We start from the raw sequence: 25,608 nt of genomic DNA on the forward strand, positions 1-25,608 counted from the left end.
ACGACGGTTTGGACCAGATCCAATAATGATGTGGGGCAGAGGTTGTGTTTGTATCTTTCCAGAAGGAGCAGTGCAGCCAATTTGGGTGCCAGAGCGTTACCTGCATCATCACAATGGACCCAGAGAAGCTCCTTGTCCCTCCATTCAAAAGACTGAGAGTTGCCCCAATGACAGCAAAGAGGAAGAAAAAGAAAATGAAGGCTACACAAGGGGCCGAGGTGCCAACATGGGGTCAGCTGAAGAAGCTAACAACTGAGGCCCAGCAGATGGCAGAAAAGCAAGGAGTGGAAGCTACTCCTTCAGCCATGTTTATGGCTATGCTAGCATTGGTTAGCTGCCAGTCTTCTGTAAAGTCTAGCGCAGCCAAATCTGAGGACTCTGAGTAGATATAAAGCAGCAGCAAAAGAAACTTTTATTTTGAAGAAATAGTTCGGAAAATGTTAGTTTGGTTTTGCATTGGCATTGCTTTGTTATTGTTTTATTAATAGCCAGAGTTTTGTTCTCTCTTGTTGCTGTATTACATTAATATTATTGTGGTTGTTCTGTTAAATAGCCAGAAGTTATGTTTTAGTAATGCTGAATAATTTATCTAGAGCTTTTGATGATGTAAATAGAAGTGCTTAAAAACAAAAGAAAAGGGGGATATGTGGAGAGCGGCTACAGTGTTTGGACAGGTTCAAGCCTCGGACTAATAAGAGGGCACAGTCCTCTCATTGCCACGTGCTAGTCCCAGCGTGGAGGGCAGAGCCCTCCCAGCACAATGATAGCCAACAGCTATAGTTGTAAGCTTGAACCTATGGTCCAAACACGTGGCCCCTGAGTGATGTGGGCTTGATAGAGTTCAGGTGCATGTAATTGAGTAGGATCAAAACTTACGAGAATGCTATAAACATCTTGACCACGCCCTTACTTTGCCTCGTGGAATCTGGCTATAAAATAAAGACACAGCTTGTGGGCGCTGGCGCTGTCTCTCCCAGCAGCTTCCCACCCAGACCCAGATTTCTTCTCTTGTCTCTCTTTTCTCCATCCTTCACCGCCTCCTCTCAGGGTCACTGAACCAGGCTGAGCTGGCATGGCACATAAGGCGCCCTGGGGCTGAGTATGCCATGGCCGTGCCAGCTAGCCACAGGGAATATTCTGGAAAATAAGTAAAAAGAGGCAACTATCTAATACATCCTTGTTCTTTGCTATCTATTCTCTTCAGTGCTTTAAATAATGTTCCTCAAGATAATCAAATATTCTTTAGGTAATCACAAATAATTTTTTTTCTTCCTTAAAAGACCTTTACTATTATATTTCTTATGTTGGTACTAGGATTCTCAATCAACTTGGAAATGCTAAAGGCACAGTAGTTGAAAATAGAGCAAATTCCCCTCCTCTGCTACATCAGTTGTGTTAGACGCTATAGCTGTTTTAAAAATAAAGGTTTAGTTTTTCTCTTTCTTTTCCTCATTTTGTTCAGTCAATGTTCACAGAAACAGGGGTCCCCACCAAAGTAAGTACGTAAGCAAACAAACAAATCAGAAGAGAAGTCAGGATCCAGTGTGAAATTTCTGGCTTTTCTTTTCCACCTTTCTTCTCTTTGCCCAAGGAAATGCTCAGTGGATAGAGTGTTGGCCTGTGGACTGGGGGGTCCTAGGTTCGGTTCCGGTCAAGGGCATGTACCTTGGTTGCGGGCACATCCCCAGTGGTGGGTATGCAGGAGGCAGCTGATTGATGTTTCTCTCTCATTGATGTTTCTAAGTCTCTATCCCCCTCCCTTCTTCTCTGTAAAAAAATCAATAAAAACAATATTTTTTTTTTAAAAAAGCATTTTCAGATTATTGTCAAAAGCAACTGAGGTAGAGAGGCCACCATCTTAAATAACACCAGGTCAAAACAACTTTATGTCACTATGCTTGGGCTAAAGTGTATAAATGGTAATATGTTCATCAATTGCATAAACTACATCCCTTGAATTATAGCAGCTAAAAAGGAAATTCTATTAGCCACTCTGCAATAAATTATAGCTTGATAAAAAAAGTTACTAAGCTAATAATAGTTTATGATGTTATTTAAAGCATTCCCTAAAAGAACAGTAATTTTGAAAAGGTTGAAAATTTTCCATGTTTCTTCTAAATAATTTTTTAAATTGATGTATCTTCTTCAAATTATATTTTGTTTGTTTTTTAATATATTTTTATTGATTTCAGAGAGGAAGGGAGAGGAAGAGAGAGATAGAAACATCTGTGATGAGAGGCAATCATTGATTGGCTGCCTCCTACATGCTGGACTGAGCCCGCAACCCAGGCATGTGCCCTTAACCGGAACTGAACCTGGGAGCCTTTGGTCCGCAGGCCGACGCTCTATCCACTGAGCCAAACCGGCAAGGGTCAAATTATATTTTTTCCATTCTTTCACTCCTATACTTTTATCACAGAACATCTATAATAATAAAAGCATAATATGCTAATTAGACCAGATGTCCTTCCAGACGACCTTCTGGACAAAGCCGGGGCTGTGAGAGAAGCCCAGGTCCCGGGTGCCAGGGGGCTGGTGCCAGCAGCCAGGGGAAGGAAGGCCTACTCTTGTACAAATTTCATGCATCAGGCCTCTAGTAGGGTAATAAAAGCCTTTTACACAATATAAAAAGTCTGTCCCATCTTCCACAAAAACGACAGTGAAGGTGTAAATTCAAGATTCAAGTTATATTCTGGAATTCATCAGAGATAGAGGCTAATCACACCACTCAAATCACAAAGAATTAGATATGTGAGGAATATGCACGTGTTTCCTTTAACTTAAGGAAACACAACGAAAACATCTAAAAAGAATTACAACAGAATTATAAAATGTGTATAAATAGCATACAGTAAAAAAAATAAATGTTAAACATTTGCCATCTCTTACTGAAGAGAGTTGAGAATCTCAACATTGAACAGAGGGAAAAAAATTTCAGAGCATATGACAATACAGATAGCAAAATTATAACCAGTTTTTTTTCTAAGTTTGTTTCAAAAATAAATATGGGAAGTATAATTGTTATATATTTTTAAAAGCTGTTTATTGTGAAGATTGTAGGACAGTTATTAGTTATTAGGAAACTAATTATGTCGATTCTAATACCCCCGACTGAAAACAATGTTTGCCTCCATATACATGTTGAGCTTAGCATTCTAGAACATAACTATCTGGGAGTTTATTTTGTTTTAGAAGAGGGTGCACAAATAATACAATCAATCACACTTTATTGCAGTAAATGGATACATCTAGGACAGACCTAAGGCCACCACTGCCTGTGCCTAGCCATCAAGCACACCACTAAAGTGCCCAACCCTTATCCACCCCAAAGAATGCATTTGTTTATTTTCTCTCATTCTAAGAAGACTTAAAACTTGAGAAAACAGATCAAAGAGGCCGTTTAAAGTCTCTTTAACATACCATTCTACTATATAAACAGAAAATAATGTTGTCTGATGTTAACAACAATAAAAAGACAAACAAATCCTAAATCAATGATTTAAAAGGCCCCTGAAAGGTATGTGGTTTGTCCCTGTTTGAAGTTCTCTCTCATCCATCTATCAAGATGGATCTCCAAATCTGCCGGTGGCTTTTCTAATTCAGTAGATGGTCTAGTTCAGGGGTCCTCAAACTTTTTAAACAGGGGGCCAGTTCACTGTCCCTCAGACCGTTGGAGGGCCGGACTATAGTTTAAAAAAAAACTATGAACAAATTCCTATGCACACCGCACATATCTTATTTTGAAGTAAAAAAACAAAACGGGAACAAATACAATGTTTGTATTTGCATGTGGCCTGCGGGCCGAAGTTTGAGGACCCCTGGAGTTGCTTCTGACCTGGCTCCTTTGTTTGCTCCTCTTCACCTGCTCATCCCTTAAATGCTCTGGCTTCCTAGGGCTCACTTTCTCTCTCCTTTACGCCCTTTCCTTAATCTAACTCATCAGCAAACAATATTTTTTGAAAATATATTTTTATTGATTTCAGAGAGGAAGGGAGAAGGAGAGAGGGATAGAAATATCAATGCATGCCTCACACTGGGGATCGAGCCTGCAACCCGGGCATGTGCCCTGACCAGGAATCAAAGTGTGACCTCCTGGTTCATAGGTTGACACTCAACCACTGAGCCACACCAGCCAGGCAGCAACCAACATTTTAACTATAAATTATAAATGCTTCTCCCAAAACTGTTTTCTTTCTCTTAAGCACCAAACTCATCCACCCATCCACCCAGACATCCTACAAGTACTTCAGGTTCAACATACCCACAACAGAACTCGCTGTCTTTCTTCAAAAACCTGCTTCCTTTCTTTTCTTTTCTTTAATTTCTCAGAACATTGATCCAGTCTCCCAAGTTATAAACTTCAGCATTCATATATAAATTAACATCGAATATTATAAATCTAACCTTCACACTTCAGTAAAAATTAACTGTTTTAAAACCCTAGAACTGTTTTAAAACCTAGTGCCATTCCTTAGCTTTAAAAAAAAAAAGCCAAACACAATGTCACCTTCTTGTGATGGTGTCTAAGGTCAGTTTGCTTTTCCATCTCTTGATACTTCTCTCCTGCCTCACTCTCCAAGGACACCTGTGCTCCACAATATACATTACTCACCTCCACTCCCAAATGTAGTCATCCTTCCAGGGGTGGAGGGGGATTGGTTCCAGGACCCCTACCCCCCACACCAATATCCACAGATGCTCAAGTCCCTTTCATAAAATGGCACAGTATTTGCACACCCTCCCCTATACGTTAAACCATCTCTAGATTACTTGTAAAACCCAATACAATGTAAATGCCATGTAAATAGTTGTTATACTGAAACGTTTGGAGATCAACTTTATGCAATTTTTTAGAATATTTTCAACCCAAGCTTGGTTGATCCATAGTTCCAAAACCCATGGATACCGAGGGCCGACTTTATATCATTCACTGTATATCAGACACTCTTCTAAACACTGAGGATGTCACAGTGAACAAAACTGACAAAATTTGTGCCCTCCTGAGCTTATACATCCTGGTGGCAGGAGACAGACAAAAGCAAACAAATATACAATGGGTGAGGTGGTGGTAAGCGCTATGGAAAAAAAGATCTATCTAGAAAAGCAACTCGGAGCTACACAGCAGACAGCATGTTCTGTGCACTACAGAAACCCAGCATGCCTTTAAATGTGTGATCATATCCCTGCACTCCTCAATTTATTACATTTCCACTTAACTTACAATTTAAAAACACAATACCATGAATAAGACTGAAATGCACAGTCATTGAGAGGCATAATAGAATAGCTCAATTATAATAATTCTATTTCTTGAGATTAAAGTTGATAGAATCAAGAGTGTTTTTCTTTAATTCTACTGTTTTAGTTGGCTCTTGGATGCACCCAAAAAAAGTATTATTAGTGCTGGCACACTTCAAATGATGTCATGAGATTAGATCTATAAAACTTAAGTACTCATCTAGAATCGGTCTCATTGTTATTTCTATATTGTCTAACTGTACCATGGTTGCAAATGTAGGCCTACAATTAAGACTCCAAAGTAATGCTAGAATATTAGAGACAGAAGCTTTTTACTGGTGATTTTAAAACAGTTGTTCAATTGTCTGAATCATTTAAGTGCTTAATATGTCTCAAATGTTTACAAAGAGCTAAAACAACTGGAGAAACCTACATAAGAGCACTGTTTAAGATATTTCTAAAGAATCTGAGAATCTTCACTATTATTATATTACTAGAGGCCAATGCACGAAATTCGTGCAAGAGTAGGCCTGCCTTCCCTCAGCTGCCAGCACCGGTTTTCCTCCAGCACCCAGGACCCAGGCTTCCCTCCAGCAGCCAGCAGGTGGGCTTCCCTTGCAGCCCGGGCTTTGTCCGGAAGGTCATCCAGAAGGATGTCCGGAAGGACACCTGGTCTAATTAGCATATTATGCTTTTATTATTATAGACTAGAGGCCCGGTGCACAAAAATTTGTGCACTGGGGGGGGGGGGGGGGGGTGGGTCCCTCAGCCCGGCCTGTGCCCTCTCACAGTCTGGGACCCCTCAGGAGATAACGACCTGCTGGCTCAGGCCTGCTCCTGGGTGGCAGAGGGCAGGCCCAGTCCCTAGGTGCAGACCCTGGTCGGGCTCAGAGCAGGGCCGATTGGGGGGTTAGGGCACTGCCCCCTGTCACACTCAAGTCAGGGTCGATGGGGAGGTTGCGGTGCCACCCCCTGTCACGCACAGAGCAGGGCCAATCAGGGGGTTGGGCGCTGCCCCCTGTCATGCACAGAGCAGGGCCCATCAGGGGGTTGGGAAGCTCCCCCCTGTCACTCACAGAGCAGGGTCGATCGGGATTGGGGAGCTCCCCCCTGTCACGCACAGAGCAGACCCAATCAGGGGTTGAGGAGCTCCCCCCTGTCACTCACAGAGTAGGGCCGATAGGGGAGTTAGGGCACCGCCCCCTGTCACACACAGAGCAGGGCGGATCAGGAGGTTGGGGCACCGCCCTCTATCACCCACAGAGCAGGGCCGATCAGGCGGTTGGAGTGCCGCCACTCTCACACTCAGGGCAGGGCCGATGGGGAGGTTATGGCTCTACCCCGTCACACACAGAGCAGGGCCTGTGGGTGGGGGCGGGGCGGGGGGAGTTGGGGCGCCGCACCCTGTCACACACAGAGCCGCAGGGCGATCAGGGGGTTTGGGCGCTGCCCCTGTCACGCTGATCCGGTGCCAGGAGGCCTCACGGCTCCGCTGATCCTGGTGCTGGGAGGCATATTACCCTTTTACTATATAGGATAGAGGCCTGGGGGCCGGCTGGTTTGCCCTGAAGGGTGTCCTGGATCAGGGTGGGGGTCCTCACTGGCGTGCCTGGCCAGCCTGGATGAGGGGATGATGGCTGTTTGCAGCTGGTCACACACCCTTCAGGGTGGGGTCCCCACTGGGGTGCCTGGCCAGTCTGGGTGAGGGGTTGAGGGCTGCTTTCAGGCTGGCTGTTGACTGAAGCTCCCAACTGCTCCTTTTTTTCTTTTTTCTTTTTTTTAATTCCGGGCCAGCTTTAGCTCTGGCTCTAGCTCTGAGGCTTTCCCTGGTATCTGGTATGTTTCGGTTCTATAATCAAAACAATGTATCATCTCCAGCTCTGAGATCCCGGCCGGCTGAAAGCTGGTTTCTGGGGTTTTGTTTAGCTTCTATATTTGTTACAATGTTTCAAACTGCCAGCTCAGAGGCCGGCAAGGCAGGCGGGGAATGTTGGAGTCCTCCTTCACTGAAGCAAGCAAGCCTCATGTTTGCTTCCAGGTGCCTGGCTGCCGGCCGCCATCTTGGCTGGCAGTTAATTTGCATATTACCCTGATTAGCCAATGGGAAGGGTAGCGGTCGTACGCTAATTACCATGTTTCTCTTTTATTAGATAGGATTATATCATGTTCACTCTCAGGACATGAATGAATGAATGCTGGGATTATAGTGCTCGTATTAATCTGTAAAGAAAACTAAAGCGGTTTTTTTTTTAGTTGTATAGGTTAAATCTGAAATGTCTTAAACTTCCAAATAACTAAACAGAAATTAAGTTCATTGTGATGAAGAAAAAAGTAACTACTATTGCACTGTAAGGGGCCAGGGCTTATGTTCTATTTAAAAAAACAAAACAAAAGACAGCTAACAGGCAAATTTCACTTCATTCTCAAGGCTGGGAAAGAGAAAATCTACATACCGCATCCGTGATGTCTATTTCATACACCCTCTGGAAAGTCCTGCGCTCAAAGAAAACGAGTTTGCCGCTGCCACATCCCCTTTGAACAGATGTGCCGGTTACTATGAGTTTATCATCTGGACTGAAACAGCAGTCAGTCCTACAGACAAAAAGAGTGTGTAAGTATAAGCTTATGACTCCACAATAGTGCAGCAATATTGTGTGAATTAAATAAAATATAAGCAAGGTCACTGTAACAAGAGGTGACTCTTAAATAGGACTTACAACAAGTCAAGCACTTAAATTAATTCACTTAATCTTCACAAGAATCCTATGAGGTAGCCATTATTATCCCCATTTTACTGATGAGGAAACTGAGGCAGGAGGAGATTAAATAAACCTTGTCCAAGATCACAAAAGTAAGTGGTGCCATTGGGATTCAAACTTAGGCTGTCTGATTCCAGAATCTGTGCTTTGAACCAGAGTTTGGGAAAAACTCCATGTAGACATTGACAGTATCTGTATGCAAACAGACATGGTATGACTAATTTCTAAGCAGTAATTACTCTGACCAGTTTTAGAGTATTTTTCACCACCACCACCACTGCTCCAATACTTTGAGTTTTGCCCAGGCGAGTACCATAAAATGAGGAGCAGGATACACAACTGGAACCTAATTGGTGACTATGATTCAACTAGATGCCCGGTGCACGACATTCATGCACTGGGGGAGGGGGATCCCTTTAGCAGTCCGGGAGCACTTGAGGGATGTCCGACTGACGGGTTAGGCCCGTGGTCGGCAAACTGCAGCTCACGAGCCACATGCGGCTCTTTGGCCCCTCGAGTGTGGCTCTTCCACAAAATACCACATGCGGGTGCGCACGTACAGTGCGACTGAAACTTCGTGGCCCATGCACAGAAGTCAGTATTTTGTGGAAGAGCCACACTCAAGGGGCCAAAGAGCCGCCTGTGGCTCGCGAGCCGCAGTTTGCCAAGCCGCAGTTTGCAGACTACTGGGTTAGGCCCATCAGTCGGACATCCTTAGCTCTGCCATGGAGACAGGAGAGGTTCCCACCACACCCACTGCACTCACCACCCATCAGCCCAGCTTGTGGCTGAGCAGCACACCCGCTGTGGGAGTGCACTGACCACCAAGGGGCAGCTCCTGAGTTGAGAGTCTGCCCCCTGGTAGTCAGTGTGCGTCGTAGCGGCCTGTCATTCCGCCATTCGGTCGATTTGCATATTACCCTTTTATTATATACGACTAGAGGCCCGGTGCACGAAATTCGTGCACTGGGGGGTGGGGTTCCCTCAGCCCAGCCTGCCCCTCCGTCCGGGAGCCCTCAGTGGATGTCCTACTGATGGCCACAGTCTGGCAGCAGAGGCTCAGAGCAGGCGTCCCGTGTGTGTGTGTGTGTATGTGTGTGTGTGTGTATGTGTCGGCTGGGGCCTTTCCCCAGCCGCGCCACATAGGCTCTGAGCAGTTGCCGTGTGCCTCTGTGTGTGTGTGTGTGTGTGTGTGTCCCCGCTGGGGGTCTGCCCCCAGCCATATTGGAGGCTCAGAGTAGGCACTGTGTGTGTGTGTGTCTGCTGGGGGCCTGCCCCCAGCCACACCGTGGAGGCTTGGAGCAGGCACCCCTCTCTGTTGATCTCTCAGGCTCCTGGCCTGCACTGCGTGTTGTACTCTCCTTGAGCTGTGGCCAGGGTGGGGCCGCCCTTGCCTGCTGTGGGATCATCGTGGCTTCTCCGATCACCGATCAAAGGCAGCCTGGTTCTGCCTCCCGGCTCTTGCCTGCCACCTCGGTTTCCAATCACTGTCCTTCCTCTTTCGCCTCCCATCATTGTGCCTACGTATGCAAATTAAACGCCATCTTTGTTGGCGGTTAACCGCCATCTTTCTTGGCAGTTAATTTGCATATTGCCCTGATTAGCCAATGGGAAGCATTGCGAAGGTACGGTCAATTACCCTTTTTGTCTTTTATTAGATTAGATAGGTCTTGTTATTAGAGGTCTGGCCACTGATTGGGACTAGTGTAAGTCATGATCCAAACAAGTTATGTAGTTAGCATTACTAATAGCTCCAAAAAACCTCATCAACTATTAATCCATGTTTGTCCATCTGTTTGTCTTAACAGATAAATGCCATGGGCAACAGACCACGTTAGAGTTAGTGCTGTTGTCACACAGCATCCTGCACCTGATGCTCCCCTTACCTCCATGTCTCTATGCTGGTCATTATTTAATACAGAGGTGAAATTTTATTTCTACCAAAATCGGAAATTTTGTTAAGGCACCAACTGTAGGGCATGGAGGTCAAATTCCACCTCAGCTGCCTAAGAAAAATAACTTAAATGCCTCACTTGTCAACTTAGTAAGGTAGAGATAACAGTGTTCAGCTACCCATAGCAAGATGGTCTGAACAAATCCAGGTAAATGATGATAAGAAATTGGGCCTGACCAGTGTGGCTCAGTGGTTGAGCATCAACCTATGAACCTGGAAGTCACGGTTTGATTCCCGGCCAGGGCACATGCTTAGGTTGCAGGCTCTGATCCCCAGTGGAGGGTGTGCAGGAAGCAGCCAATTAATGATTCTCTCTCATCATTGATGTTTCTATCTCTCCCTCCCTCTCCCTTCCTCTCTGAAATCAATAAAAATATATGTAAAAAAGGGAAATGGTATATAATAATGCTTACTAACTATAAAAACTCGCTTTGATGATAAAAAGTTTAAATTGTTAGAAGACAACAAAAATGTAGGCCTACCCTGTCATTTATACAATATTAAGAGTACAATTCAATCCCTTAAAGTATTTTTACTACCCAAAGACCTATGCATGCATCCAATATATATACACAAACACTAAAACAAACATCATCACAACCTCAAAGTTTTACAGTCTGAAGAATGTGCAAAATGAAAAGGAAAAATAAAATGCATTTTTCAAAACACCATCTCAGTCACTCTTCAAATCCCTTTTCTAGAAGATCTAAAAGACATATATAAATTAACACAGAGGTGAATAATTTCTTTTCTATTCTCTTATGCTTATCAAATATTAAGAATATGCTACTTACATTGGAAACATGGTGGGAAGACCCGAGGCTGAAAAAAGTGGCTTATTAAACTGTCGGATGTCCCATAATTTTAATGTATCATCACCTGATAGAGGAATAAGAAGAAGAAAAAAGGGCAGAGTGAAATGTACAAAAAAGAACTGTTCCCAGCTTAGAGTTTGTAAACTTAGTGCACAGCCATCGTAAGGGAGAGAAGGGGAGGAAGGGAGGAAGGAGAGGCCTATGGGCATGTTTTCCTTTTTTAACTGTTTGGGGAGCTTGAAAGTGGTAGTTGCGAGAACAGTAGAAGAAATATGATAATGCATTGGCCGTCTAGAAACTCCTTTCCAGATGGCTGCAGCATCTGTAGGTAGAAGGAACCCTGGAGAATCCACTCTAAGGAGTGATTTTAGAGCAGATGGTAGTTCCCTGTGGTAGACTTGAGCACAACCTGACTTCTTAAGAGGATATCAGTTTAACAACCATCAGGACTGAAAATAGCTCAACTCACATCAGATTCTTTATCCCTCAAGTGTGTATGTGAAGCTATCCATGAACATTAATGAAGGGAGAGCCATGGGCCTACCTCCTCTCCAGCCCAACTGGACCTGTGGCTATCATTCTTCTTTGTTGGGGAGTACAACTACTCCAAACTATATAAAGTATCATGAATATTCTTTTTAAGAGTCGCTTTTTTATATTTCTATAGGGCTACGAACTAATTCCTGACCATAACGAAAGCCAAAACCCATATAAGTAACGTCTTTGCTGTTCTTTCTCCCCAGTGTCCACAGCTGAGACCTGCCTCAACCCCTCGGGTCCAATCCGGAATCAGGATCAGGTGCAAGCGAGGTGAGTGGAGAGTTCAATAAAAATCCCCACTCTCCACAGCGACCGTTCCTCTGAGACCCAACTTAGGCAGGTGTGGTAATCCTCAACAGGCTGGACTGGGACCTGCTTGCATAGGAAGAACTTTGCAAGACTCGCCTTTTTGCTTCAGTCTTTAAAAAAGGTTACATATTCTTCCTCATAATTTTCAATCAGTAAGAAAACATCCATTAAACAGTTTAGCTAACCTGGCAGCTAGTAGGAGCACCATACAACACCCTGGGGACTATGGTGAATAGACTTCCATCTGCCATATTGTAGACACCCAGGAAGGGAAATGATGGAATACAACACACATGCTGTGTCGACAACTGCTCGTTACCCAATAGTTACTACAGGATGGAAGGGGGTGGTAAGAATTATCACCAAAATGACTGACTGAAATGGAATCCAACCTACACTTCTAAGGGAGTGATTATCAACTGGGTGGAGGCTGGCCTATTTGACAAGAAAGTGAATTGTGCAATAAAGAATTTTCAAACTATGCTCCCTTCTAATTTATTCCCTTTCCTCCCCACTCTGTCTTGGAGATTTGGGTATACCACGCTAAAAAGGCAAGAGTGAATGTGAGGATTTCTAAGTAGAGCATTTATCATTTAAAATATCTTCCGAAGGATTCAGAAACCCTCTTGGGGTAAGAACCACTGTTTATAAGTAAAGAGTGTATACAGTCTTACTTAAGAGTTATCTTAGGACTCAAGTAGCAGTTTAGAATAGATGGACCAAAATACCTATTTTATACAGACCCACCTTTGCCATGTATACCATAAATAGGAAATACAGGCACATGTATTTTTTTTACTTAGTTTAGTTATGTGAGTGATGTAATGGATAAAGCTTCTTTGAAGAAAAGGGACTCTGAATGGAATTCCTGAGGGTAAAAGGACCTGGCCTGGTTAAACTGGGGAGAGAGCTGTGCAAGTCGCATCTCCTCTTCACGTCCACCGCCCCCTAACCCAGGCTGTAAACTCTCTCAGGGAAGGAGCCCTGTGCATGATGTTCACAGTGTATACCCATCACCCAGCATAATGCTAGCTCAGAGCAGTCGTTCAATATATAGTAGCTGAATGAGTGAGTGAATGACTGCGTGTAGTGCGGCCAGATTAATCTGGCCCACAGAATAAAGACTAACTCCTCGACGTCATATTTTGGGGCATCTGTAGCATGGCTCCAACCTACTGACCCTGCTGTTTCTTTTCTCTCCCCACAAATGGGCCTACGTCCCCAGTCATGTCCTATACTTCCCACAATGCTTTGCTCATAAGCTGCTGCCCTCACTATTCTCTTATTTCTGTCTATCAACGCACAGCTTATCCTTGTGAGAAAGATTTAGCAAAAAATTAGAAACAACCTCTATTCAACCATATGAGTGTAGTTGAATACAATATGACCACGAAGAATTATGTAACTATTAAAAAATAACATCCAGGTATCCAACCTTTGTGTGTGTGTGTTTTAATTGAATTGAGTAGGCTTCTTTGAAGAAAAGGGAATCTGAATGGAATTCCTGGGAGTAAAAGGACCTGTGCTGGTTAAACGGGGGGTGGGGGTGGGGGGGGGGAGATTAATGGTCAGCAATAAAGATCTTGAAATACCAGACCCAGAATTATAAAATGGTATAAAAATATAGAACTCCATCTACAAAATTCCATAAGGCAGAGGCAAAGTCATCCTTGGAGGCTTCACTCATAAGGTATTTGAAGCTAAAATAAAAACTTAGGCACAAAAGTACATACTTTCTAAATTTTACTTGATACCTTTATATAAAATAATATTGCCAGGATGAACATGCATTTTAATGAAAACAATCAAACTGGCAAAGGTGCATTAGCCAAAACTAGCTTTATTAAGTGCCAGAATATTAGTGCAAATTTGTTGGAGTTAAATATGATCATTTTATATATAGAAACACATCAAAAAGAAAGTTTTTAACCTACCTCCACGAGAGGCAAGGACAGTACCATCATAGGAAAAAGCCACGCAAGAAGTGTCTGTACCCGGGTCATGAGCCTGTTTGTAGTGGAATTTAGGATGAACCTGTTAGAGAAGAAAGCAAAGTGTTAACATCTCATCTGAATTCAGATGAGAATATTTTTGTGGCAAGAATATTTCACTTTAGCCCTGACAGGTTTGCCCAGTGGTTACGGTGTTGGCCTAGGGACTGAAAGATCTCAGGTTCGATTCTTCTTCAAGGGCACATACCTTGGTTACAGGCTTGATCTCTTGCCCCGGTAGGGATGCAAACAGGAGGCAACCAATCTCTCTCACATCAATGTTTCTCTCCTCTCCCCTCCCCTCCGCTCTCCCTAAAAATATCAATGGAAAAAATATCCTTGGGTGAAGATTAAAAATACATATATTTCACTTTATCATCCAGAAAATGATATACATCCATCTGCATGTAAAATATTAATGTCACCTGATTATGGTTTTCTTTATTCTGGGGGAAAAAATGTTTCAAAAAGCTTTTCAAAACATCCAATTGCTTTAATAAGAGGCAAAAAAAAAAAAGAGATAAGGTACCCGGCTCATGTGGGTCAGTGGTTGAGTATCAACCCATGAGTATCAACGGTTTGATTCCTGGGTCAGGGCACATGCCTGGGTTGGGGGCTCAATCCCCAGAAGGGGGCGTACAGGAGGCAGCCGATCCATGATTCTCTCTCATCATTGATGTTTCTATCTCTCCCTTTCCTTTCCTCTCTGAAATAAATAACAATATATTTTTTAAAAAGAGAGAGATAAGTCTCAGTAGAAGATATTTCCCAGACTGCCTTAGTAAGCTCAGAGCAACTAAAGAAAACCACAGTCCCTGGCTTTTCGTTTTATACTTACAAAGCATATTACATAGTTATTGCGACCATTTCTTACAGTTATCTGAAAGTAAATATAAATAAAAATCACACCTGAACATACTATTTATTACATCGAAATATCACTGTATGCCTAGTAAACAGACACTGCACGTGACTGTGAGGTTTGAACCATCTTTAATGTGCCTGCAGGATGATGCTACTGTCGGTGATGATGTGAAAGATGATGACAGCTAACTAACCCTTTCACAATGGTTATTATATCCTAGCCACTGTATCCCTTTTTATCTTGCCTATTTAATTCTCACAACCACTCTACACCACAGGTTCTACCATTATCATTTCCATTTTACTAAAGCACAGAGACTTGAGTACCTAGTCCAAAGTCACACAACTAGTGAGCGGCACTACATTATGCTCCTCTACTAAAGTATGTTAGTAGTCTTTTTAATTCCAATGTCGCTTCTAACACAGACTTATAAAAGTAACTCTACTACACTAATCTTGCCACTCAGTTATCATTCAGTAACCAGAACAGGATTTTTAGGCATTTAAAAGATATGGGAGGGACAATGACAAAGACAATAGTGTTGGCTGGTTACTGCTAAGTCACATGGATATCCCGCAGAGGGATAATGAGAAACGAGGGTCAGTAACAGTTAAAGACTAAGTGGGAGAAGCCAAGGGCCACTTCAGTTGCTTCCAAAGGACTGCAGTGGAAGAGCAGGCACAGCTGAGCAACAAACAAGAGAGCTCTGGTAGTGGATTTATAGAGCTCCGGAGACATTTGAATGCTCAGCAAGGCAGGTCTGGTATTCTGAGGTCAGGGCTCTCGCTGGGAAAACTGGAGACCCTGGAACATAAGGAGAGGATATCTGGACAGATGCCCATAACATGCTGGATCTGCAGACCCCCTGCAACACTCATGGCTTACAGAGGTGGCCCGCTCTTGCCTAGTAAGAGTACTTCCCAATGTATGAGGAAGTGGAAAATTGGGTCTCTCAATGGTTTGCCTCAAAACAAGAAAAGTTCTATTGGGACGATATCCACAAATTACCTAAAGATGGGGGAAATGTGTAGCTAGCGATGGACATTACTTCTTGAAATTATTGTGTTTTCTTTTATTCCAAAATCCGCGTTACCTGGTACACCTACTATAAAGGCATATACATTGGGACTTGCCCTCTTGCTGCTTTTGGAACCCAGCCACCTTGTGAAACACACAAGCTAGCTTCCTAGATAACTAGTCGTGTGCCCAGTCATCCCTGTAGCACCAGCTGACATTCAGCCAACAGCCAGACATTGGGGGAGGCCATCCTAGACTATCCAGCCCCGTCTGAGCTGTTAGTTAACTGCAGACGCGATAGAGACCCCCGGAGAAATCAGCCAAGCCAGTTCAGACCAGAAGGACTGCCCACTGATCACAGAATCATAAAAATAATAAATGTTTGGTGTTTTAAGCTACTAAGTTTTAGGGTAATTTCTTATGCAGCAAAAGTTAACTAATGCAACATATATAAAGAATGTGGGCCTGGCTGCGGTGGCTCAGTGGTTGAGCATCAACTTATGAACCAGTAGGTCACAGTTCAATTCCCAGTCAGAGAATATGCCCAGGTTACGGGCTTGATCCCTAATTGTGCAGGAGGCAGCCGATCAATGACTCTCTCATCCTTGATGTTTCCATCTCTCTCTCCCTCTCTCTCTCTGAAATCAATTAAAAAATTTTTTTTAAATAAAGAATCTAAATAGTGCCTAACAGACAGTAAACATTGTGTTAGTGTTTGTCCCTATTATAAGTCAGATGATACTACAGGAGCACTAATAGGTTTTTAAGAAGGTGGACTCTCTCTCCCCTAACTTGGCATTCTACCAAATAACAACTAACATCAACTAGCCCTGCCACCCTATAATTCAAATGTATTCAACTTTATCATGGCTTGTTCTTCATATAATCACTACACTCTTCTCTTGCCATTTTGTATCTGCCTGTAAGAGCAAAGCTTCTAGCAGCGTTCCTTCAGCCTTGCTGTGGCTGCTCGGCACACACAGCGTCTCCAGGTAGTTCTAGTCTGTTTCCAACCAATTGCAGCCATTTCTTCTATACATTCTTTGACACCGAATAAGACAATGATTCCAGCAAACAATAATGAAGTGAGAGAAGAAAATGCTTGGAAACATGGAAGGGAGAATTGCGTTTCCGTTGATTTTCTTAATGTACTAAGATGAAAGCTCTTTCATCTCATTTCCCCACTTTCTGATCCTTCCTTTCAAGTAGGTCAGCCTCAGATTCTCTCTTTCCCAGGCACGTCATCTGAGTCTTGAGTGCAGTGTAATATGCTATGCATCACATACCATGGTGCTTTCAATAGGAACATACTTAATAAATATAGCAAATGAAACTCTGAACTTCTGAGCATGTTTCAAGGAAACAATATATTTCAGAGTAAGTTGACAGTTTTCCAACTTTTTTAAAAAAGATCATTATTGTTCCAGCCAAGATGTTTTTCCCTCTCCTTTTTTCTTCCTTCTCTCTTTCTCTCACCTCCTTCCTTCTCTCTCTTTTTTTAAAGAAATAATTTAAAGACAAAAGAAATGGTACCTGACAAAAGTTTCTGAAAATTCTACTCATCATCCCCCATAAACAGATTTTTGGAATTCACATCTACAGTGTCAACCACATTTACTGACGGTCTATTATACACACAACACTGAGATATATAAATAGAGAGGCAACATGGAATTTTCTTCAAATGATGTACAAGTTGGGAAAAGGGGAGAAACATATTAAAAACCTTCATTCTTTCATAAAACATTTACTGCATCAACTTTGAGCTGGGTTTAGAGGGCATCAAAATGACAAAAAAAAAAAATTGGCCTCTGCCATAATGGGAAGCTCACAAGTCAGAGACAGGGACAAAGAGGGACAGACAGAGACAAAAAGAGAGACAGAGATAACTAGGGAGAGTGAGCATTTATTTATGATCAGGGCTGAACTCGCCAGCAGGGTTCTCAACTCTTAGCCCACGTTCACTCTGTAATGACTAATTTCAGAAAACAGCTATGACTTAGCATTTCTTTTTCAACTGTGTTGGCAAAGAGATAGCCAGTCTTCATTCATAACTAGACAGTGTTGCAATCACATGCCTGTTTGGTCATCTCAGACCAGGTGACTGCAGTGTGTGACTACCTTGGGCTCTATCCGATGACGGCTAGACGCTGCAGCAGCAGGAGACATCTCAGCCACTGGACATGTGAGCCACAGGCAGAACATGACGCCACTGCTCTGGAATCCCTGGCTCCCCATGTGCTTGCCACTTGGAATTCAAGGTGTTTACTTTAGTCTATAAAACAAACCCCTTACGGTGAAGGCACAAGGTAACTTCACATTAATCTTTCTTCTTATAAACCCTAGCTGAGAGCAGTGTATGTACCAGTTAGGCTTCAAAAGTTTAGATGTAAGAAATGCTAAAGCCCTACAGAAGACCCATGCTTTTGGAATTTCAAGAAGGCAGTAAATAAAACTTTGGATTCTGATACTCCTTTCTAATCTCTGGACATCATATAGAATCATTTAAAGACGGGGATATTATCTGATTAAACCATGTAATACCCATATTTACTGTTCTGATTTTAAAGAAAGTCTATTTTTTACTGGGGAAAAGATGAGGTTATACAGAATCTCATATGCTCTCTGTAGGTTTCCAAATGAGGACATCACCTAAATCACCAAGAGGAATGACTTAAGAGACAGCCCCAAGCAGGGCTTCCCAGAGGGTGTTTTGTGTAACACTGTCGTATCCAGGGGTAGGTGGCGGGTGGGGGTCGTTCTGCAGCCAAGGAAGTCTGGGAAACCAGAGTTTATTTGTACACCATGGCCTTGTCTCGAGATTCACAATGCACATTAGTGTATTAAAAGCCAGAGTCTTTTAAATAGTAGCCTCAGAATAAATCAACTTCTTTAACATTTCCAAAGCTTATTTGACTCTGGAACCTTTTCCCCCCAGATAGTACTTACTAACACAGATAGAACTAACATTTTCTGGACCTTAACTGGGGAAAAACATATTCAGAACAAGGGTCAGTACACTTTCTCTGGAAATGGCCAAACAGTAAATATTTTAGGCAACTCACTTCTGCCTTTGTGGCATGAAAGCAGCCACAGGCAATATAAAAACCAACAGATGAGGCTGTATTCCAATAAAACTTTATTCACAAAAAGAGTGGCAGGCTGGATTTGGCCCGCAGTTTGCTGACCTAGAGAGAACAAAAATCTGAGGAAGAAACACTCCATCTGTAAAGCCATCGTTACATAAACTATAATGATTTTAACTTGTGTCACTAATGGTGGTGGTGATAATACTGACAGTGACAACAGATACATTTATTGAACGTGCTGCTCCTTAGTGCAATGAAACATATGTTTTCTAATCTCATTCTTCAAACAAGCCTCCGGAGGTATGTAATTATTATGTCATCCTATATAAGAAAAGCATAATATGCAAATCGACCGAACGGAAGAACAGCATAACAACCATCCGGACAACCATCCGGGACCATGCTATGACACCCACTGGTGCCAGGCCAGCCAAGGCGGGTGCGATGTGATTGATCGGGGGCCTGGCCATTGCCCCATGATCACCCCGCAGAGGGAGGCCCAGGCCACCAACCAGCAGGCTGCAGCGGGTGGATGGGGCCTCCCTCTGCAAGGGAAGCCCGGGTCCCAGGTGCCAGAGGGAAGCCGGTGCCGGTAGCTGGGGCAAGGAAGGCCTACTCTTGCACAAATTTCATGCATCGGGCCTCTAGTTTTACAAATAAAAAAACTGAGTCTTAGCAAGGTAATTTACCCAAAGAAATATGACTAGTAAACCATCAGAGCAAAAATTCAAACCCTGATTCCAACTTCAGAAACTACTCTTCACTAAAACATCTCTATTTATTTATATGTATTTTATGTGTGTATTATATACATATTTATATGTATTTTACATGTGTTTAATGAGCATGCATGCATGCGCGTGCGCACGCACACACACACACACACACACACACACTGCCATGTTTCACCAGGCTTGTTTTGGATTTGTATAGATTATCCTCTTGATGGCCCTCAATAAATTGTAAGTGCAAGGAGAGAGATAGATGATATGACTTTTCTCCTTCAAACTACCTAACATTTTTTTACACATTAGGGGTTTCAGGGGGGTGGGGTTGGGGAGGGAGTTCTATTACAAATTCCACCAAAGGCAGAAGCTAGCAGTATTTTATGCATACACGGACAGTAAATTTCACAAACCAGTCATTTTTCACCCCCCCTCTAGTCCCAGTCAATGGAATCTGGTACATGATAACAGCCAACATTTATTGAGTGTATACTATGGACTAGATACTATCCTAAGTGCAAGGTATGTATTAACCCCTTGAATCTTCCAGTGGCCTTATGAGGTAAGAATTATTATTATCCTCACTTTCCAGGGAGGGCGTGGAGATGCAGAAAGGTAAGGTTAATTGCCCCAGATCATGTGGCCAGTGAGTGGCAGAGCCAGGATTTGAACTCAGGCAACCTGGCACCAGGACCTGCACTCTAACCTACTCACAGCTCTTCTGACTCCAGGCTCCCTCTGCTCTGACTCCCATTTGCACCTAAGCTGGACCTGAATAATAAAGCGTCCTTGCTCTTTCCTGCCTAGGCCTGTCCTCTCCCCCACCTCCTATGGAGTCTGGAGATGAAAGGTGAAGAAGTGCAGTAAGAGTGAAGTGTGGGATAGTGGGTGAGATCTGGCAACAGATAAAACCATCGTCCTTGACTCAACCCAATTCCAGGCCACTAGCTAAACAGTCCACAAGCACAGGTTGATTAGCCTTTACCAAGATCACCAAGAGCCCCTGAATTAACTTAAAACTTGGTAAACAACACAAGTTACAACTGGCAACCAAGAAATCCCACAATGGTGTGGATCTCCTTGGCTGCTTTGCTTGGTGGCACCTTTTTTCTCCCGTCTTTCCTCTGAAGTCGGGGGTGACAGGGCTTAGGATCTTAGCCTGTCTCTACCACATAAGACACACACATAAGAGCACAAGTGCAGCTTTCACTTCAGCTCTTCAATTGAAGAGGAACTTGAGAGCCACCGCGCCAACACCGGAAGCACAGCGCCATGGAATGACCTGCCTAGACAGGAGGGAAAGCCCGGCGGGGCCCCCTTTGAAGTCCAGCTGCCTGAGATTCACTGGCAGCCGCCCTTCAAAGAGAGCCGATGCTTCCTTCCCTCAGCCTGGCCGCCAAGCTTCCCGGGCAGCTGGGCAGATTTAGCCACTCTGCCCAGCTGTCTGTGAACTCTGGCAGCCAGTTCAAGTGAGGGATAGAGAGGTGGTGGAGAAGGGAGGGGAGGGTGAGGGAGGGGTGAGGAGGTGGCGAGCCCCATGGCGCCAGAGCAAAGAGGATGCTGGGTTTCCTTGGAGCCAACTTGATCAATGTCAGTCAAAAAGCGAGCTTCCAAGGGGCGCATAATCCAACTCCACTACAAAGCAACTTCGGAGACCAGAGAGGTCTCAAATGCACTTTCCTCCCAAAGCTGAGGGAATCTCAAATGTACTCTTGTAAAGATGGCCCAGCTGGCGCTGAAAACAGTCTAATCTCTACACAGGGAAGTAGGGGACAAAGCTAAGGTCAAAACCAACAAGGCACAGCCCTTCACTAATTCTGATTTCCCAGCCATGTGAGTTTACGCTTCTTGGGGGTTTGGGGGTTGTTTGCCAAGTGTGTTGTGGCAACCCTTCTGTTCCTCTGGCAGCCAATAGCTGAAGCCACTGTCTGTGTCTGCGCCTGTGCAGCAGATGCTTGGAGAAGATGGGCTCATTGAACATAAACATCGCCCATGTGCTGTTGTGTTTATCCTCTGGAGCCCCGGCTTGGAGTGGAGAGTAGTGAGTGGTATCAGCTGCAGGTGCAAAAGGGATGAGACCAGTTCTGTTGGTGACAACAAACTTTCAAAAGAAGTCTAACTTAGACCAAGATCTTAAACTTGGGAAACTGGGAGACTATGAACACTACTGAGATATGAGAAAATGGAAACAAAGAGTTGAAGGTCATGAACAGAACAGTAAATCATCAGATATGCATCTTAGACAGAGCTGTCTGGTAGCTACATGGAGATGGGGGACAGGGAGATAAGAAGCCTGGAGGGAAGTGATCATAAGTTTCATGAAATCTTTCCTCTGGTTTTGTGCAATTTGATTAGGAAGAGATGTATGGATGAGCTTATGTAATGCACCATGACAATATGAGAAAGGCCTAAAATATTTAGCTAGACTATTACATTAAGTCACTAGCTACAAACACATCCTCTCCTGCTCTTTAGGTCTCCTTAAAACTATATGACACTGCAGTCAACCAGCATTAAGTACAATGACATACAATCCAAAACTTATCTAACTCTAAACATATAATACTGAGCCCACAGAAGCACCACCATTTAATATTTGCTGAAATTAGTGCAACTGTTTATTCACTCATTTTACAAATATTTATGGAGTCCTTGCTATGTGCAAGGCACCATGCTAGGTATTACAAATGAGTAACAGACTAGTAAAATGGCTTCTTACTCTCAAAAAGATCTGTCTAGAAAGGAAGGCAGACATAAATATATATATATTTGCAATGCACAGTATCCTATATAATAAAAGGGTAATATGCAAATTTACCCTAATGGCAGAACGACCACTCGACCAATCACTATGAGGTGCACTGACCACCTCTTGGTCCCTTTCCCCGGCCGGCAGGCTCTGATCGCCTGATAGCGAACAGGGAACTGGGGGTGGGTGGTGGGGGATGCAGGCGGCACCAGGCCAAGGCCCCCAGCCCACCAGTCACCCCACACACAGAGGGCGACCCATGGCGGGGGCAGGTCCAGCCAGCAGGCGGAAGGCCTACCTCTCGATTCCTTCCCCCAGCCAGCAGGCTCTGATCACCCAAGGGCGAATGGTGAACCGGGGATGGGTGGTGGTGGAGGACAAGGCCGGCTGCAGGCAGCAGGGGAAGATGGCCCTGATCTCAGGCCAGGCCTAGGGACCATACCTGTGCACGAATTTTGTGTGCTGGGCTTCTAGTCCTATCTAATAATAGACAAACAGGGTAATTGACCATACCTCCGCTACGCCTCCCATTGGCTAATCAGCGTGATATGCAAATTAACTGCCAACAAAGATGGCAGTTAATTTGCAAACATAGGCTCCAAGCAGTGGAACGAAGACTGAAGGTGAGCTGGAGCCGCAAAGATGGAAGATGGAAGGCAGCTCCGGTTGGGGCTGCGAAGACGGAGGACAGAAGGTGGCTCCGGCTGGGGCTGCGAAGACGGAGGACAGAAGGCGGCTCAGGCCAGAGCGAAGGTCTAGGTCCCGGGTGCCGGAGGAAAACCAGTGCCGGCAGCCAGGAGAAGGGAAGGCCTATTGCATGAATCTCTTCGTGCAACAGGCCTCTAGTAATAAATAATGGCATTATCCACAAACTACCGGTACATAGTAAACCCACAAAATAATGGTCAACTCTACCATGGTAGCATAATGGTGATATGTTGGGAGTGGAGGAAAGAGAAATCAGTAAAGCCTGGTGAGGATTCTTGACTGCGGTCTTTGAAGGTTAAGTAGGAGATTACTAGGGATACAAAGAAAAGTAACTCCAGGAGAGCCTCAGAATGTAAAACTCAGGATTGTGAAACAGCACTCTGCTTTGGGAACTATAGGTGATACTAAGAACAGATCAGTGGCAGGGAAGACTGAAGATCAGGAGGTCAAGCTATCAGTGGCCTCAAATGCCCTTCCCTGGAGTTTTGAATGTGTGCTCTATGGACTATGTTGAGCCACTGAAGGGTTTTAAGGAGAGAGGGGTAATCTGATCACATCTGTATGTCAACAGATCACTCTGCAGCAGTGAGAAAGACAGCCTGGAAAAGGGAAGACCGTAGACAGGGAGATGAGTTGAGAAACACCTGCAGTGGTCCAGGGGATCGAGTGAGGGCTTGAAGCTGAGTAATGGAAAGAGGACGCCTGAGAATAGCTGAAGTTGCATCAGTGACTTGGGTATGGACACTTTCAATGAGTCTGTGAAGTGGACATAGAAAATATGGTCTATTCTGGAAAGAAACAGAACAACAAAAGAAGGAAGAGTTGAAGAAGGCTTTTGTTAAGTCAAATAAATAAAAAGCAGAAACTTGAGCATATTTTCTAGGGCCAATAGGGATGAAAAGGATAAAAATACAGGAAAGGGAACAACTGATAGAATTAGGCCTCAGAGGAAGCAGGAAGGACACAATGGAGCGCACAGGTGGCGGGATTAGTGAGGAACTAGACGAGAAAGGCCTCCTCCTTGGAGACTGCAGGAAGGAGGCTGAGAGGCCAATGGGCATGAACACAGACACGTTTGTACACACGAGGTGAAGAGTCCCACAGAAGTCAGCCCATTGCCCTTCTTTTTCCATGTAAAGGAGGAGAGATGAGGGATAATAAGATGAACCTGGATAAGTTTGAAAATACCCGATTATATGAAATGACACAGATAACTGGACAGGAAAAAGGAAGCAATTACCAAAGAAAAGAAGGGTGAGAAAAAAATGTATGTCATAAATCTGGAATGGTACCAACCTGCAAAATTGTAGGCTTTATCAAGTTGGACTTAGAGCTAGAGCAAGGAAGCAAGAGAGCCATACTACGAGGATATCAGAGCAGAAAACAAAAATTCAGCTCAAAATCTTGGAAGCTGTACAGAAATCAGATGAATTTTTTTTTTTGCCTTTTCTCCAAGGACTATACCCCAGAGTTAACTGTGCTTTTGCCCCAAAAGTCGAAGTTGAGGTCAGTGAAATGCAACTTTAATTGACAGCTCAATTACAAAATAAGGCTTCTGTCCTTTCCAAATGTACACTTTATTAGAGAAAATGGTTTCACAACAACTATAAGTGATAGTATCAACATTTTGCTTATTCTGAGCATAGCATTAACTAACTTCAAAAAAGCAGGTATTCCTGTTTTGCTCACTTAAGAAATCTATCTAAAGCAAACTTTATTGGCTGACTTCTAGGTCCGTGACGTTATGCTATGCTCATAGGTACAGTGCAAAAACACTAGCCCTGCCTTCAAGAGGATTACACGCTAATGGATATTTTTAAGAGTTTTCCCCTTGGAAACCAGTGATAAGTAGCCAGTCAACTCCTTAACACTTTGCCCCTGTGAAAATCAAGTGCATTTTGTTGATTGACGTTCTGAAAGCCCTCAGGGAAGTTCTGTTGAAGGAAGGGTTGCAGTTTCAAGGCAGTATTTTAAAAAGAGTGGGGGTATAAACAGTGACTAATGGTCTTTGAGTCACCAATGGAGAGAGTTATAAAGGACAGTTTCTTTTCCTCCTCAAAACAGGGAGCAGAGCACGTGAGGGAGTGTATGGGAGGGAACAAAACACATGCATGGTGTTGCCCTTAAATCTGTCTGCTTTCCTCTCCATACTGACTGCTCCAGAGCTCATGAAGGCACACAGCTTCGGTTATCTACTATGCAAATGATCCCCAAATTTTTATTTCACTCGGCTACTCTAACTTTCTCTCTAGCAAAGTCTTGTATGTCTAATGATACTAGCCATTTCCACTCAGATATACTATCATCTCTTCCAATCAATATTCTTAAAATTAAACTCATATAGTTTTACTCCCAATCCTAACTTTACACTTTTTTCAGTCACTAAGCATCATCTTTGATCCTTACCAAGTATCCCTCTCACACCCAATCCTCCTTTTAGTAACTAGTATAATGGCCTACACTCCCTAAGCTGCCAGTACATGCTGATCTATCCTATATAAGAAAAGGCTAATATGCAAATTGTCCCCTCAGGAGTTCGACCCCCCTGATGTGTCACAATGGTCAAACATCACATCACTATGATGTGCGCTGACCACCAGGGGCGATACAGAATGAAGGAAGACCCCGGCCGGCAGCCAGGGGGAGGAAGGCTCCAATCGGCCCTGATCGCCGGCCAGGTATAGGGACCCTACCCGTGCACCAGGCCTCTAGTCCTATATAATAAAGAGTTAATATGCTAATTAGACTGAACAGCAGAATGACCATCCAGACGACCTTCCGACGAAGCTGGGGCTGCAAGAGCCGGCCAAGGCAACGAGGGCCTGTGAGGGCCGGCCGAGGGAGCCAGG

General features: G+C 43.8%; 1 protein-coding gene across 1 annotated transcript in view; it reads right to left on the reverse strand.

Annotated features, from left to right (window-relative positions):
- Positions 1–25,608, reverse strand: part of WDR70 (WD repeat domain 70) — a 197,018-nt gene that overhangs the window by 43,551 nt on the left and 127,859 nt on the right. The window contains exons 11-13 of the mRNA XM_070411814.1: positions 13,550–13,649; positions 10,746–10,830; positions 7,692–7,830 (exon numbers count right to left, since the gene is read on the reverse strand). Coding sequence (XP_070267915.1) covers positions 7,692–7,830; positions 10,746–10,830; positions 13,550–13,649 — 324 coding nt within the window. The remainder of the gene's footprint in view (positions 1–7,691; positions 7,831–10,745; positions 10,831–13,549; positions 13,650–25,608) is intronic.

This window comes from Myotis yumanensis, unplaced genomic scaffold, assembly GCF_028538775.1.
Source record: "Myotis yumanensis isolate MYYU_CA2020_CCGP unplaced genomic scaffold, mMyoYum1.0.hap1 SCAF_4, whole genome shotgun sequence".
Lineage (NCBI taxonomy): Eukaryota > Metazoa > Chordata > Mammalia > Chiroptera > Vespertilionidae > Myotis > Myotis yumanensis.